This window comes from Chionomys nivalis, chromosome 14 (assembly GCF_950005125.1).
Source record: "Chionomys nivalis chromosome 14, mChiNiv1.1, whole genome shotgun sequence".
Lineage (NCBI taxonomy): Eukaryota > Metazoa > Chordata > Mammalia > Rodentia > Cricetidae > Chionomys > Chionomys nivalis.
The window spans coordinates 38,727,358-38,743,996 of NC_080099.1; the positions used below are offsets into that span (position 1 = coordinate 38,727,358).

At 37.0% G+C, this 16,639-nt stretch overlaps 1 protein-coding gene across 1 annotated transcript; it reads right to left on the minus strand.

Annotated features, from left to right (window-relative positions):
• Nucleotides 1-926: 926 nt before the first annotated feature.
• Spink6 (serine peptidase inhibitor Kazal type 6) lies at nt 927-13,369 on the minus strand. The gene is made up of 5 exons (XM_057789283.1): nt 13,312-13,369; nt 13,146-13,202; nt 10,657-10,679; nt 2,023-2,138; nt 927-972 (listed from the first exon to the last, which is right to left on the minus strand). The coding sequence occupies exons 1-5, from the start codon at nt 13,367-13,369 to the stop codon at nt 927-929; spliced, it is 300 nt and encodes a 99-aa protein (XP_057645266.1).
• Nucleotides 13,370-16,639: the final 3,270 nt, after the last annotated feature.

Here is a 16,639-nt window from a genome sequence, read left to right on the forward strand (position 1 = left end):
TAAAGTATTCAAATGACTGGTTTCAAAGACTTCCATGATGATTTCTCAGATTGAGATGAACTTGTAAATTATGATTGTAGGTTTTCATAGAATGGAGTAGCTACATGGAATATGACTGCCTTATCAAAAGGATTCTTGTAATCTTTCGTTTTTTTCTAACTGGAACTGATTTCTTTCAGTTAATAACTAAATTTCTGTAAGCCTTTGGATTTCTAATGATTTATACATTTTCCCCATTTTACAATGAAGTTCACCTTTCATTAAGAAAAATTTTCACATACTCTTTATTGAATAATCAACAATTTTAATATTCACTGTTCATCTTGAGCATTTTTAAACTTCTTATTTAGAGTGCCTCATGATGTTTTCATGAGGCCAAATACTTTGTGGATTTCAATATTACACAGCCTAAATACATTATTTCAAAGATAGTTAAAAACAAACACCATAGACGATCCACATTTTGTTTTTATGTAAAATATCTTTACTGGTATTAAGGAGCATCAGTATCTTCTGATTAATATTTAAATAGCATATTGTGGAATAGCATTGATATTAGCTTCATTATTACCATGAAAATTCCAAATATGGTAGAGGAGAGATATTTTCACAGGACTGTATTGTGATGGATAGCATATTTTGATGAGAGAAGAAGAATTTTAATTCAAATTATTGAATCAAGTTCAGTATTCTCTGTTGTATCAATTGTTATATTAATCCCAGACCAAAAGGTAATCAATTCTGCAGAATTTACTTTATTGACAAGTTAAAGGAAACAGACATATTGACCTACACAAGACTCACACAGAGAAAAAGTTGTTTTATTTTTTTTTAATTTATGGAATTTGCCAGAGAAAAGTAAAAGTAGAAATCAAAAAAATTAAGGTGAGAGGATAGGCAAGCTGGCAGAAAACACCAGCTCACATTCAGCATTTCCCACGATGCTTTAGGTTGATCTTCCCAGAACTTTTCCTATGGAAAAAAAAATGACAAATATATGCTTACTGCAGTATCTTCAGAGTTTGTCACAGTGCCCAGGGTAATTTAATGGCACCACCTATCTGATTATTGGGTTTTGTTGGTATCTAACTGTTATTCAGCAGAAGTGAATTGAATCCCCTCGTCTAAGTGTGAAAAGAATGAATCTTAGACTAATCTCAACTCTTAGTCTTGAACTTTCAATAGTCATTACTCATTGTTGAGGGGTGAGATGTAGATGGGTGGAGAAATACGTGAATAAGCCATATGTCATAGTTCTGTCTCGGCTGAGTATTTAAGAAAATGAGCCAAACCTTGAAGCTTTTTGCATTTTATAGCAGACTGCGCATGCAAGGTTTTATCAGGTGTATGTCCTTTCATTGATGCAAATCTCATCCTATACCTCAAACTTCTGTGGAGAAGATTTGCTTTGAATAGGATAGATACTTTACACACTAATGTGCTGATTACATATTGATATCAGTATTGACATTTTAAACTAATTTAAAAATATAAGAAAAAACAGGCCTGTAAAGATGGCTCAGTGTTTACGAGAACATTGGCTGCTCTTGCAGAAGACCTGGGCTTCAGTCCAGAATCCACATGGCAGCTTACAACCACCTGTAGCACTTTTTCCAGGGAGTCTGATACCTTCTCTGGCCTCCCTGGGCATCAGGCATGTACATGGTGCACCTACATATGTGCAAGTAAAGCACTTACATACATAAAACAAAAATGAATAACTATTTAAATAAAATAAAACGATGAAAAGTATAAGACTTATTAAAAGTAAACTGGTATGTGCAAAATGTACTACAAAGAAATTCCCAAATGCTTTATGATAAATACAAAGTAGTTAAAGTATTTTTGAAATAATTGGTTTATTCACTTTTGAGACATTTCTTTTCAACCCATTTTCTGGAGGTGTATCTTTTCAGTCTCTATTGGAGATATGAATATAAAATGCTAGGATAGCTGAAAAAATATTAATCTATCTTTGGAAGCTTATGCTCACAAGCCAGGTGTGGCGAGATCAACACTTACGCCAACGCCTTGCAGAAGGCACATTTATTTCCATACGTCAAACCATCAGAGCCACAGAGTGGATCAGATTCCCGAGTACAGAAGATATTGGGGTTACGGAACTCACCACAATTAATCTACAATTGAAAAATACCATTAATAATAGCATGTCTAATAGACTAGGAACAGAATCTTAACATAATGTATCCTGAAATACTTAGGTAGAACATTTTGCTTCACTGAGACATTTTATTAAGCAATAGGAATATAAGAAATACATTATTATACTTGAGTAAATTAATAAGGCCAAATGCTACAAGACTTTTTATTCCAACGTTAAATTGATGTAGTTGAGAGTAGTTTTGGGTAAAATATGTGAAATCTTTAATAACAAGTACTGTGTTAATGTATTCTAATAGTACTTCTGCATACTATCAAAACATGGATGATCCTTGCAGGGCAGTTTCTAACTACTTGAAGCTTCTTAGTTTTTCCTGTGACTACCCCTTTATATACTGAAAACAAAATTCTAATGCCTTTGCACTAACTCAAAGAATCTGTTTGCAGAACATGAGCTTTACTGACTACTATAGTAATTTATTAATGGTCCCGAAACTTGTGTGTTTAGAAGGATCTTGAGGTTTCATTCAGACTTATGAGCACATTTGTTACATCGAATTAAGAGCTGCTATCACAGAAATGCATGGTAGTATCTATGTTATAACATCCTATCCATTACACTAATCAAAAATTATTTAATTAGTAGCAGTAAAATGCTTGCCAATATAAGAACAATATAATTGATACTTGGTGTATTTTTATTTCGAGGATATTGACATCATGAAATCCATTGAACAAAACTTCAGATATCAGAAGTAACAGAGCAATAATTTACATAGGAACAAAGCTTTAATCTTGTTCTCCCTCCACTAAAATAATATCCTCGTGTTTTTCAGTACCTCCAAGTTAATCATTTTCAAAGATATTACTTCATTTAAATCTGAAATTCCACTGAGAGATAAGAGACTAGAGTATTTGGGAATTGAAGGCCTTACCCATGCTTGAACATATTCCTTCTCATTTGAGTCCAGAATTTCCAATAATCTACTGTGGTTGAATAATTGAATAATAAAATATCCTTATTGAGAGAATTAGACTCACTGTCACTTTGTGACCACAGTTATGAACAGGACACACAGATTTCCTTAATAGAGTTTATCAGTTTTACTAAACAACATAAATGTTATAGATACTGAAATTGTATTACACTATAATTCCAGCTAACTAAGTAGATTTTAGCTGTTATTGTCACAAAAAGTGGTTAACTATTTGGGGTAATAGATATAGTACTTTTACCATAGTATCATTTTATTTATTTTACCCTTTAACATCATGTTGTATACCTTGTTTTGGAAATAGGATAGTAGTAAAACCAATGAGCCTTGGCAAGAGTAATCCCTTGTTTACAGTGGCATACACCATTATAAATTTGTCCAAACCAAATTTGCCCAAATTTTAGCATGGAAAATTCTTCATTGAGCACCACAATTAATCCAGCCTCCTTTTCCTTGGGAAAGCAGCTACAAAGACAGGCAATTGGGGAGAGCATTCACTGTGAATATTTCTCATCCTCTTGGCTCTCCTCAAGTTTACCCACCACCTTCTCCTGCTGCTTGGAAAAAGATTAGGAAGAGCAAAGGGTTTTAATAAAGAAATTACACTGATCAGCCAGCCTGTGAACAAACTGGTTCATGACAGGTAGATAGCTCAACACTGATAATTAATTAGTGGGGTGCTTCAAGAATCTGCAGGGAGCTGAGAAGTATGCTCTAGAACTTTCTCTATTGTTGGTTGTGTTATCCTAAGTGAAACAACTCCTGTGTTTTTAATTACTTGAATGAAGAAAGCATTCCTCAGACATCTGCCATGCCTTGTTCCAAGATTCTTAGGGCCGTCTCAGAGACCAAATGTGGCATAGGGATTTGCATCATTATTGTGGAATGTTTAAAATGGTCCTGGATTGGATTGCAGAAAGATATCTCTTCATTGGAGGCCTCTTCTTAAGGAAGCTACAAGAGTTGTTTCCAGTTATATAACCTGGTATTTTCCATCGCTGATACCCTAGTGGCCTTTCTAGCTTAGATGGTCTCAGAGTAGCTATAACTTCTTTCAATGAAGTGGTTTAAATGAAGCTTTTCCTGTCTTTAGTTCTTCAGCTGGATGAGAAATGTGATCCTTCTTGCCTCAATGCTTCTTCTGTATTTAGGGAGGCCTCTGCATCACTGAAATATTTAAGCAAGATTGTTGGCATCAGAAGAAGAACCTGGAGATTGAAGAGTCACTAGATGTTACGGCAGTGTGATGGATAGAACGAGACCATAGCTCCTACCCCATAAGGAGAAACATTAAGATTTCCTATTGCCATGCCTTTCATCTATCTGAGTTCCTTCTATTTAATTTGGTTGTAGGTGCCTGAATGACATTCAAATAATGTGCTTCTCAGTGGAGGCTAAAGCAGATCTAAACTGGGGGAGATGATAAAGTTACCTTTTCTCCACTTAGGTTCCATTGGTGGAGCATTAGGGGTGTTAGGAGAACTGAGATGCCCTCTGGATCTACTAAAAATGCATCCAAAGAGTTGTGCTCTGAGGCAGTTGGTCTCCAAATGGAATTAGACTGAGTTGGACTCGAATTTTGCTTCTCATACTTATCAGCTTCTTTACATTGGGTTTAAATGTCTAATGTATACAGCAAGAGACTGGTAACACCTATCTTGGGGGACCGATGTAATAATTACTCTTATAAAAACACTTTGAAAATATCAAGTTCTATGTGGAAGAGTATTATCATAAACAACATCCTGGTAAACTGCATCATATTCCAGAATTTTGGTTTGGTTGCTTCCCTATTTTTAATATGATTTATTTTAATATTTGGATTGCTTTCATATTTAACAAGAAATGCCACTCAATTTTTTTTGATATTCAAGACTTATATCAGTCGTTTATCCCAGTATTTTATCCCTCCTCCTCACTCGATCCCTCCTGTTCCCAAGACTGGAAATTGAGGGGTGGGGATGTGGGGCAAGGTAGAAACTGAGTGCAGTGGAAACTCCATGGTATCTACAAGAGGAACCCTATCCAAGACTCCTGGTAATGCGGTACATGGGATCCTGAACCGGCCAACTTCCGTAACCAGGCAAGGGCTCAAGTAAAGGGATTAGGGCAGCAACATAACCTCAAGACTTGCCACCTACAGTTTATCCTGCTTGCAGTGTTCTGGGACAGGAGCCTAGCAGAGCCATCTTCAAAGAGACTAAGGAGACTTCATCCATCAACTGACTGTGGCAGTTGCAGAGTCCCATAGTCAAATATTAGGCAGAGCTCAGGGAGTCCTGCGGGGGTGGTGCGAAGGAACCAGAGAGGATAGGGACACCATGAGAGCACAGTCCACAGAATCTCAGGGACAGGAACTCACAGGGACTTGCAGAGATCAGGGACCCTGTGTGTGTGTGTGTGGGGGGGTCTGACCTAGATCCTCTGCATATATGTTATTGTTGTATAGCTTGGTGTTCTTGGGGGATTCCTAGCAGTGGGAGCAGGGGCTGTCTCTTACTCTTTTACCTTCTTGTGATATCATTTTCCTCCTACTGGGTTGTCGTATCCAACTTTGATATGATGGTGTGTGAATGGTCTTACTGTAGCATGTTATGCCATGTATGGTAGATCTCCCTGGGAAGCTTGATCATTTCTGAGGGTAGGAGGAGGTGGTAGGTTTTCTGGAGACAGTTGGGGGAGAGATACTGAGAAGATAGGAGGGAGAGGAAACTGCGGGCGGGTTGCAATAAATGCGAGAAGAATATATATGTAGAATTTATAGTCCTTTCTTGGGTACCAAACTGAGTATCAGCCTGCCCCCTTGTGGTTTCTCAAAGAATTGTTACCTGCTAAAAAAAATTCTGGAAAGGTATGACATTTCAGTACTCAGATTAGCAGTATTTGTCGAGACAATAAACTTGTTTACTTTTGTTGAAATTTGAGCACCTATGCTCATGAAGTCAACTAAAGACTCGAGATGGTTACTATTTTAATCATCTTAAATTAAGCCAATGAAAATGTACGTTCTCACACACAACCACAAGGGCTTTAGGGGAAAAAGGATGCCTTTTAAATCACTTCCAGCCAATCCAACTGCATCCTTCGTCAACTCCAGTCTTCCTAACCCACTTCTATCTAGACCAGTGATTCTCAATCTGTGGGTCATGACCACTTTACAGGGGTCACCTAAGATGATAGGAAAACACACATATTTATATTATGATTCATAATAGCAGCAAAATTACAGTTATGAAATAGCAACAAAAATAATTTTATGGTTGGGGATCACCACAACATGAGGAATTGTATTAAAGGGTTGCAACATCAGGAAGGCTGAAAACCACTGGTCTAGATTAGCCTTCCCCATTTATGTGCCTCTCTTCTCTTAGAAGTGATCTGCAAAAATGATGCTCACAAGAATACTTGCTACTAATGAACTTTACACGGGCTCCTTATGATACACAGAACTCTTGATCATCAAATCTTTTTAAACTCCTAGATTTATAAATATGTCAGTTCCCTTGTTCTTCAACTATTCCTTTTTGTTTTTTCCTCTTTAATAGTTCCTTTAAGAATACACATTTTCTCAAATAATACTGATCAAGCCAAGGTTTTCATTTTTTGAATTTTCATTAATAATTCACTCTCTAATTTTCATATGTCAGAGGATTAAGACACTTGCAATAACTGGCTTAATTCGTAGTTAAGAATTACTTATTTCTGAAGCATGTATTTTTTCCCTGTCAACTAGACTTTTATTCTAAGTGATTCATTTTGATGACAGTACTTCTCTTCAAATTCCTCAGCCTGCTCTTTGACTGAAGTTGCCATTTTCCCTTTGAAATGTTCTCTCTCTCACTCTTACTCTTTCTTTCTTTCTTTCTTTCTTTCTTTCTTTCTTTCTTTCTTTCTTTCTTTCTTTCTTCTTTCTTTCCTTCCTTCTTTCTTTCCTTCCCTTCTATGCTAGTTCCATTTAGTTCCTGCAAAAGTCCTTATTATTTCTTGTCTGACCAATACCATAAGTTCAGTTCTATACAAACGATTTCCTACTGGTATCTAATCCTTTCTACATTTGAAGAAATGTTATTTTAAACTATGATTTTCATCATATTCTTTGCATAAGACAGGATGACAATAATCAGCATATCCGCTTTACTAGAGAATAGTTTGGTTGAAGCCTTTGGCAGAGAATACATGGATCTGTGATGCTGATTACAGCTAAGTCAATAGAGACTCAGCAGTCTGGGGTTTCTTCCACCCACTTCCTGCTCCTGAAACTTAACCCCCATTCTCTTTACCAAGCTTCAAGGTTTTGCTCCACCTGTGGTTACATTGTGGATACTCTCCAACCCCTTTAAACTGCATTTAAATATTACCAGTACATGGATGAAGCTAGAAAACATCATATTGACCGAGGTAACTCAGACCCAGAAAGACAATTATCATATGTACTCACTCATAAGTGGTTTTTAAACATAAAGCAAAGAAAAGCAGTCTACAAATCACAATCCCAGGGAACCTAGACAACAATGAGAACCCTAAGAGAGACATACATTTATCTAATCTCCATGGGAAGTAAAAAAAGACAAGATTACCTGAGTAAATTGGGAGCATGGGGATCATGGGAGAAGGCTGAAGGGGAGGGGAGAGGAAAGGAGGGGAGCAGAGAAAAATGTATAGCTCAATAAAAATCAATAAAAAAGAAATCAAAAAATATTACCAGAACATTAATTTTAAGCAAAACTTAGGTAGTTGGAAAGATTCAAGAACCTCAAACTCAGTAGTAGAATGTTGTTTTACAAATATTCTAAAACTAATCAGTCTTTTAAAATACAATAGTTAGTTGTGCCTAAAAGCACTACAGAAGAAACTGTTGCTAGGGCCATACATTTAAATGGCTCTTTAAGGTTAAGACATCCAAACTTTGAGCCTGGAAAGTGAAAATAATAGAAAAGCAGAAAACATTCATTCTCTCTGGTGCCTAGGCTTGTCTGGTATGGCATTAATTACATTAACTAGTTAGTCTTAAAATTAGATGATTCTCCTGCCTCAGCCTTCCCAGAGCTGAGGCCACATGTATGGGTATAACAAAACACACCAAGTTACCATGAAGAATGGTTGGAAAGGAACATGAAATTCATAAAAGCCTATAATTAGGAGTGTACACTATAATTTCCCAGAAGATGTGTCATGGACAAAATTCCTGTCCTGGGAAGAATGGTTTGGGTGCTGGAGGAAACCTGCCTTCCTTTTGACTTGGCTGTGTCTGACTTGAGCCAGCATGTTCCTAATATCAATAATTCTTTTTGCCCTACTCTTTCCTTGGCCATGAAGAAGAAAGAGTAAAGCCTCTTGGGTGTGGTCTGGGAGGACAGAATCTTCCTTTTATTTTATAGATCCAAGGTGACAGCCTTGGCAGTGTAGGCTTGGTTCACAATGATTCAAATATTTAGTTCAGCAAGAGGCTTTATATAGCAATGTACCTCAAACTCCATCTTCAGAGGTGAAAATGGAGGTATTGATAATGGAAAGATAGAAACCAAAAACATGACAAGTAACTGTGAATTAGATGTCATTCACCTGTCTCACTCCAAACCAGTACTTCACACTCTAGCTTGGTTTCTGTTCCTTTTTTTTAAATTGTTAGATTAGTTCTGTGTAGGTATCATCTATACAGTTGTTTAGAATGCAGATTCAAACCCCTGAATCATTCAACTGTTACTGAAGGTCTTCCATGAGGATCCGTGTATTTAGAAAGTATGTTAGGGGGCCCTGAGACAAGCAGACTGTAGATGTTGGCTAATGGAAAAGAACAGGATAAATAAATGGGAGATATTATAGAACAATATAAAGTACAATTAAACTCTCAGAAAAGAAAATTCCAAGAAAGGAAGTGACCTGGTGGCTAATGAGAAAACTGGGATTAAGTTTCAAATCCTTTAATTTTATGTGCAATGCTTCTATTTATTTTATTCATCTTATTTTACAGTCTAATGGAATATGAAACATATTGGCTGAGTCTTTGGACCTTCTGAATTGCTTCTAAATTTAGCATAAACTGTACCATAACATTTAGTTGAACACATACATTTTAGGATATAGACTTGCATATAAGAACCTGGAAACAACCTAAATGCCCCTCGACCAAAGAATGGATAAGGAAAATGTGATACATTTACACAATAGAGTACTGCACAGCAGAAAAAAAAATAACGACTTCTTGAATTTTGCAGGAAAATGGATGGAGCTAGAAAACATTATTTTGAGCGTAGTTACCCAAACACAGAAAGACAATTATCACATGTCCTCACTCATAGGTGGTTTTTAAAAAATAAAGCAAAGAAAGTCAGCCTATAAATCACAATCCCAGAGAACATAGACAATAATGAGGACACAAAGAGAGACTTACATAGATCCAATCTACATGGGAAATAGAAAGTAGAAAAAGACAAGATCTCCTGAGTAAATTGAGATCTTAGGGTTCTTGGGGGAGGATTGAAGGGGGGAGGGGAGAAGCAGGGAGGGGAGCAGAGCTCAATAAAAATCAATAAAAAAAACACTAACATATGGGTTTGCTATATAAATTACAAGATGCCATCAATTTTAAGATGAACCTTAATTTATGAGACAATAAAATAAACTCTTATGAATATAATAGACATTACAGAATTGAAAAGTAGTTTTTAAAACTTTTTTTGAATGCCCAATCAGTTGGGAACACTGTCTGGAAAATTTGATGCCAAGAGTTCTTGCCTATGCTAAGATTTAAAAAGCTAGTACCCAAATTAAACTGAAATGCCCAACAGACGGAACAGAACCAGCTGGGCAAACAGCACTTGTTTGTAGAAGTTTTTAACTATTAGATCAAAAAATACAGAAAAACGGCTGTTGAATAAACCTGAGAGGAAAAAAACAAACCACCTTAATGAAGAAAGTCTATGCTCATCCTGAGTTTTAATCCCAACTTGTATTGAACACTGCAGCCTATATATCCTCCATACACAAAATTATGTTCATTTTTACTTCTATATACACAAACAAAGAAAAGACAAAGCCCTCTCTTCCCTAACTCTATTAGAGGTAGTTAATTACAGATCAGTAACTAATTCACATAAACTTTTACAGTTTTCCAAATGATTTGCCTTGTTTTTACAGTTTAATGATGACTGTAATTCTATGAGGTGAGTTAGTGCCTAGTTTAACAGCTGTGACATTTTCAACTTTGAGAACTGAGAAACTTTTCAGTTCAGTAGCCTGGTTATGTTAAGAATAGGATATAAACTTTCTTTAACACCCACCCTCTGTTTGTATATAATCAGAGTACTCTGAAAAAATATATATGTATATATACATATATATAGGCATATGATCCTTTAAATTTAAAATTGTATACCATGAGAAATTGTAGTTTAAAATCTCATTGTTTCATCTGATTTCTCAATTTGGCCTTTCTGGTCTCCCGACTCGCCCTTCTAATGTAGACAAACCTCTTTTCAGCAATGGAATAGCAGTCACACTCTACCTAGGGCAGAAAAATACAGACAGATGGGGGTCTCACCTTTTCTTTTTGACCAAAGGCACCTGAAAAACAGCATAAATTCCAAACATTGTAATTTCTGAATGTGTAAAAGTAAGATCTACAAACTTAGCAGAAATATGCACACCTCTTTCTGATTGTTGGCCAAGTCATGAAGCTTCAAAATGTCTTGTTTTTGTGTCTGTTCCCTTCTTGGGGATCAGTAGATCATGAAGATACACATTTGTTGGGGATTAGGATTAAGAGACTGCTAAAGGTTTAAAATCTAGAGATTAATGTCAATGCTTTGACCTTGCTTTTTGCTCACTACGGGAATGACTTTATCATCTTTGATCCCTCTTCATAAAAGAGGAGTTGGAAAGAGTCCCCTAACCAGAATTCCAAGATGAAGCCCTTGCCTTTACTGTCAAAAGCATGTGTCATGGTCAGTGGTGATGTTAGCTGTTTACTGAACTCAGGATTACCCTTCTGTTGTTTCTACTGAAACTCAATTTTAAAGATATGGCTCTTTAAATATGCATTGTTAAACACCGATCCATCCTCTTTCCATGCCTCATTTTCTATGTCTTCTCTATTTCTTTAAATTTCTGAAGGTGGGTCCCCCTGCGCAGCCTTACTTCTCACTCTCTTCTTCCTTTGTAATATTAACATCCATGGTTTTAAGTGTGTGGTGCATTTGGTGCAACTGAAAATATACCAAAAACTTCCACCTGTGTAAGTCCAAGACTTCTTCAGTGAGGAAGTACAGACGGATGCTGCTGCCATCATGGCCCAGTACTCAGGGATGACATGCAGAAGTACTTCCAAATGCAATGCACTAATGGATGCAGGAAAGTCCTCAGCATTTAGACTTTATGTTGGCCTCATCGTCTCTTCCAGAAGCTTTACTGGCAGAGTGAGTGAGTATTATGAGTACAGAGCCTTCTGCTACACTATTGGAAAGTTATGTTGTGAACCCAGATAGTGCCCAGAACTCTGTATTTTGTGAATTCTGTTAGTGATTTTTATGGTCTTAGAAAATTAATTATTGCCATTTTCAATGTTTCACTTTGAAAAACCTGTACCTGGTAAAGGGAGGATTTGCCCACTGTTCCATATTTAGAAAATGGCAAGGCAGGAGATAGATTCATATTGACCATACTTAAGAAAAATTACTCTTTTGTTTTTTAATTATGGCATTAATTTAAGATGTTTGTTGAACATTTATTGTGCACCAACTACTATGTCAAACTCTTTATATCAGTTTTCTCATTTATTTCCCTATATAGGAGTAGTTATTCTACATTTTCATTTAATACATGAAGAAAAAAATATCAGAAATGTTAGAACTGGATGATGGAAAAGAAATGCTAGGACTTAAATTAACTTTCTCAGTTTCAGCATTAGCTTTTTTGAGCATGATATCCCCAAGAGTGACATTTGATGTGTCTAGAAAGCATCCATGCTCTGGAGAACTCAGTACTTTTGTAAATTAGATATTGATAAAGTAAATTCATCTCTACAAAGGATGACAACTGACTTCAAGGGCTAAGTTTTAGCATAGGTCTAACTTTCGGTTACCTCACAAAATATTTTTGAGTAGTTTAGTTTTAAAACTTATTCAGCAATATTACAGGAATTTTTCATCTATTTTTAAATGCATCCTTTTATAAGAACTTGTTTCTGTAAATATGACTAGCTAGAGTGAGTTTTCTCTACCAACTTCATTTCATCACAAATTAAAAAATCTTTAACTTGAAACCTGAAAGCAATGCAGTTTATTACCTACAATCCCAGAAAATGATACATCATCCATGAAAACCCACCTTCTTCCTTCACCCGAGCCTAGTCTCATCTCTTAGCATTTACATAGGAAAGACTATCTAAGAGGATACATAGGGAACCAGTGGGAATGATGGGCCAATTTACCCCAGTGGACACTCTGTCCATTAACAAACATGTTCATCATGGGGTTCCTCTGGCTTAGAAATGCAGTCTTTTCATCTCCAGATGAATGTTACTTTACAGTGAGACTTTGAACCTCCTCAGTTGATAAAATGCATATCCATTGCTCATTTAAGTGGTTCCTTGCTCATTGCCTGCTTGAGAATTAGTTTTCTCTTCTTGTTGCATGTGCTTCTTCTTTCTAAAGCTCTATAACTTCCTTTTCAAAGCTTTCCACACTGAGTTTCTACCCCCCCTTGGGGTTAATTTCAATTACTTTCGTCTCTTTGAAATAATAAAAAAGGACAGGGACGTTTTTCTGAAAAGGCAAGATTAGTTGTAAGGCCAATTATTCATCTTCTACATTTGTACTTTACAAATAAGCATCAACTGTGATGTTCTTAAGACCTCAATCAAAATTATGTTTCTATTGACTTGTTATAATTTCCCTTTCTGTGTCATGGTGTCTTATATGAAGAATGGGTTCTGAACTCCTTACAAGAGAGTCAGAGACGATCTCTAGCCGCCCTTAGTAGAAGGCTAGAGCAAAGCATGCGCTCTGTGAATGAGACTCCCTACCATCTTACCAGCCTCATTGTCATCATCGCTGCCACTATCATCATCATTAGCATAGTCTTTCTTAACTGCTCTTTCACATAAAAGTCATGAGACTTTGGAAATGCGAGGAAGATCTACATTTCTCCTTTCTGGTTCTATGTAACAGGGGGATGTTAATTTTAAGGAACAACTCACCTGAGAAAAAGCAGAGTAGGGTCAGAGACAGGAACAGAAAGACACCTGCTATTTTCATGATGCCAGTTCACTCACTCAGATCAAGTCCGCTTTGTTCAGTTCAGCTTAGGTTTTCTGTCAAGACAGTTCCAAAGAAACCTAGAATAAACACCCAGACTTATATATATAGAGAGACTGCTTGAATGGAGTTGGGATCTCCACCTTCTTTATAAAAATCTCCTTCTAAAACCATGTGCAGTCCTATCCACCTTAGGCATTTATGATCGTCACCACCTGAAAGCAATGCCTCATGGGCCCCATCAATCTTAAGAAGGAAAACAATTATGTGAGTCGCACCTTAGATCATATAATGGAGGATGCTACTTTCTTCCAGTAACCTACATTTTCCTAGCAACCAATACATCCCCCATGCTTGTTCCCTCTAAGGCTCCACTATATTACAGGATGACTCACAGGTGGTGTTCTACTGCTCCTTATGTCTCTTTCAGACAGGTCCTACATGTCTGTGCTCCAGATGAGTAACCACAGGGGAATGGAATTCCTGGGTGGAGCTTGGATTTTCCACATCTTCAAGATGTACTTGAAGGAGAGAGGCATTCTTCATTGTCACCAGAGCTTCATCAGAATGAACATTTCAGGGCAGGAATAAGCTTGTCAGTTTAAAAGTCACTGCTGCAGTCCAATGGCAGGGATTTCCCATTTTTAAATTTATATCAAGCCAATGTCTTACTTTCATTTTGTTAAAAACATTGAAAAGTTACTATATTGAGAATTTGGAATAAATAATATTGAATATTTTCTTGATTCTTCAAGCTAAAAATAGAAGTTGTAATAGATAGCCTTAAGTTTAAAATCTTTGGTAAGATGTCTTTATATAAATTAAATGAAGCTAGTAAGTGTAAGACCTATCAAAGGGTAAGATTCAGAACACTTTAGAGAACAGAACTATGAACAAAGAGAAAGTTATAGTCATAGTAGCAAATTCTGCCTAGAAACATATTTTGCCATTTAAAATACACTGAGGTAAATGATCACAAATTAAATAGGAAAATTATATAAAACGTTCCCAATTGAAACATGGAGTATTGCTACAATCTCTTCATAAGAAAGCTATAAGTTATATGTCAAAAAACTTTCTCTCTTCATTTAAAATGTATATATCACATGTTCCATTTTCTCAAGACATTTTATTTTCTTTTGAAAATTATGTGAAAATTTTAATGATATACTTCAAGAGCCAGGATGGATTTTGTGTCTTTCAAAATGATTGGCATGGCAGTAATGTGCCTGCAATTTGGCTGCTCCCGTGTATAATTAAAGGGAATCTTAAAAGTTAAAAAAAATGATTGACAAACTCTTGGACTTTACAATCAGAATGTCATCAATTTGATCAATAGGAATTGTAATTGTAACAAAAATAATTATTTTCATAACTTTTCTGATAATTATATGACATAGATGTCCCATTCAGGACTGAGAACTCCACAGACTATTTTTCTTTGTACCTTGACCAGTTGTGGAACTCTGTGTTAATCTACATTCATTTCAGAGAGAAGCTTCTATGATGAGGCTCAAGAGAGGCACTCATTTGGTAGTATAGTGATATGTTATTAAGATGAAAAGTTGCCTGAGACGGCAAAGCCTAGCCCCCTCCAAGTGTGGTTCCTGAGATGCAGGAAGCAATTTCCTCCAGGCAACCCAGTGGCAGCTAAATGAGCGTGTTACTTGAGGGCCAAGGAGGAAACACCCATGTGCCCCGAGGATGGCTTCTATGGCGTCTGCATACGCATCTGGCAATGTTACAGATGATTATGGTTATAGCAATTCTACTAATGCACTTGTTCTTCATGTTCTTTCTCTCCTTCCACAACAGTGGCTTCTGAAAATATGGATGTGCTATATGATAAAATGAGTCTTCCTGATCTGATAGAGTGGGCAGCCATTGAAGCTGTAAAACAGGTTATGGAAAAAACCTGACTGATGAAAGAATTGGGGAAATCTGGGAAAACTGCAGAAATTGTTTTTTTATCTGATTATAAAACTAGGCAAAAGAATTATACTAAAACAGAAAAGAACTCGGTTGATGTGGGAGTGTCATATCAATCTGTTGATTTCATTGTTTAAGTAATAAAGAAACTGCTTGGCCCTCATAGGTTAAAACATAGGTGGGTGGAGTAAACAGAATAGAATGCTGGGAGGAAGAGGAAGTGAGCTCAGATGCAGGGCAGCTCTTCTGAGAGACAGATGCCATGCTCTCCTCTCCAGAGCAGATGCGATGAAGCTCCGACCCAGGATGGACGTAGGCTAGAATCTTCCCGGTAAGCGCTCCTTGGGGTGCTACACACATGAATAGAAATGGGTCAAGCAGTGTTTAAAAGAATACAATTTGTGTGTCGTTATTTTGGGGCATAAGCTAGCCAGGCAGCCATGAGCCGGACTGTGGGAAGAGGCCCGCAGCTCCCTACTACAGATGGCACCCAGACATGGATGACTGAATCCACTGAAAGCCTGAGAAAGCTTGGGAAAGAATAGAGTAAAGCATGTTTTCTTGGTAGCAGCAATTTCTCGGGTCTGCTCTGCTTGCTAGAGGCAAGCAAGCGCTCTCATCTAAGAGAGGCTTCCTGACTCAGCTTTAGCTGCAAAATCCTGCAGCTCATTAAGAGGTTCTGCCAGAAAACACTTAAATGGTATTGATAAAAGCTGACTGAATGCTTGTTTGTTTTCAGCTGTAGCAGGAAAAAAGTTGTGCTGTTTTAAAATGCTGGCATTCTGGTCCGTCCTGCCAGGGCAAACTCTGACTCTGAGGCAGGAGGTCAGCTACAGAGAGAGCATTTGACTGTTGTAGCTTGTTTGCTGGCAAGGACCTTGAAACGCCACAGGGTTGTGGTGATAAACATGGCTACAGCCGGTACCTCTGCCATGAGGCTGGAAAGCTAAGGAATGGGCTAGATCTAACCGGCAAAGCCACGGCTTTAGTCCTACCCATATTGCTCAGTAATTTCAAGGCTCGTGTGGTCAGAAAAAGAGAGATATACAGTAAAAGAAAGATTCAAAGTCAAAGAAAATGTTTAAATGATTTACAGTGTGTTAAAAATATATGCAGGCTAAAAATTTAGTTCTTAAAATTAAAAAAGGAAGAAAGAAAGTAGTTGGGTGTGGTAGTACACACCTTTAATCCCAACACTTGGGAGGCAGAGGGAGATTTACCTCTGTGACTTCAAGGTGTGGTAGCACACACCTTTAATCCCAATGCCTGGAAGGCAGAGACAGAAGGATCTCTGAGAGTTCAAGGACAGTCTGGTCTACAGAGTTATTCCAGGACAAATAT

Excerpts from the sequence above, each read along its gene's own strand:
- Spink6 (XM_057789283.1), bottom strand. The coding sequence starts at position 13,369 with ATGAAAATAGCAGGTGTCTTTCTGTTCCTGTCTCTGACCCTACTCTGC. Across the intron at positions 13,203-13,311 it reads CCTACTCTGCTTTTTCTCAG|TTAAGAAAGACTATGCTAAT; the intron begins GTGAGTTGTTCC and ends GTGAAAGAGCAG. Across the intron at positions 2,139-10,656 it reads CCTTTGGTCAAAAAGAAAAG|ATTAATTGTGGTGAGTTCCG; the intron begins GTGAGACCCCCA and ends TTTCAATTGTAG.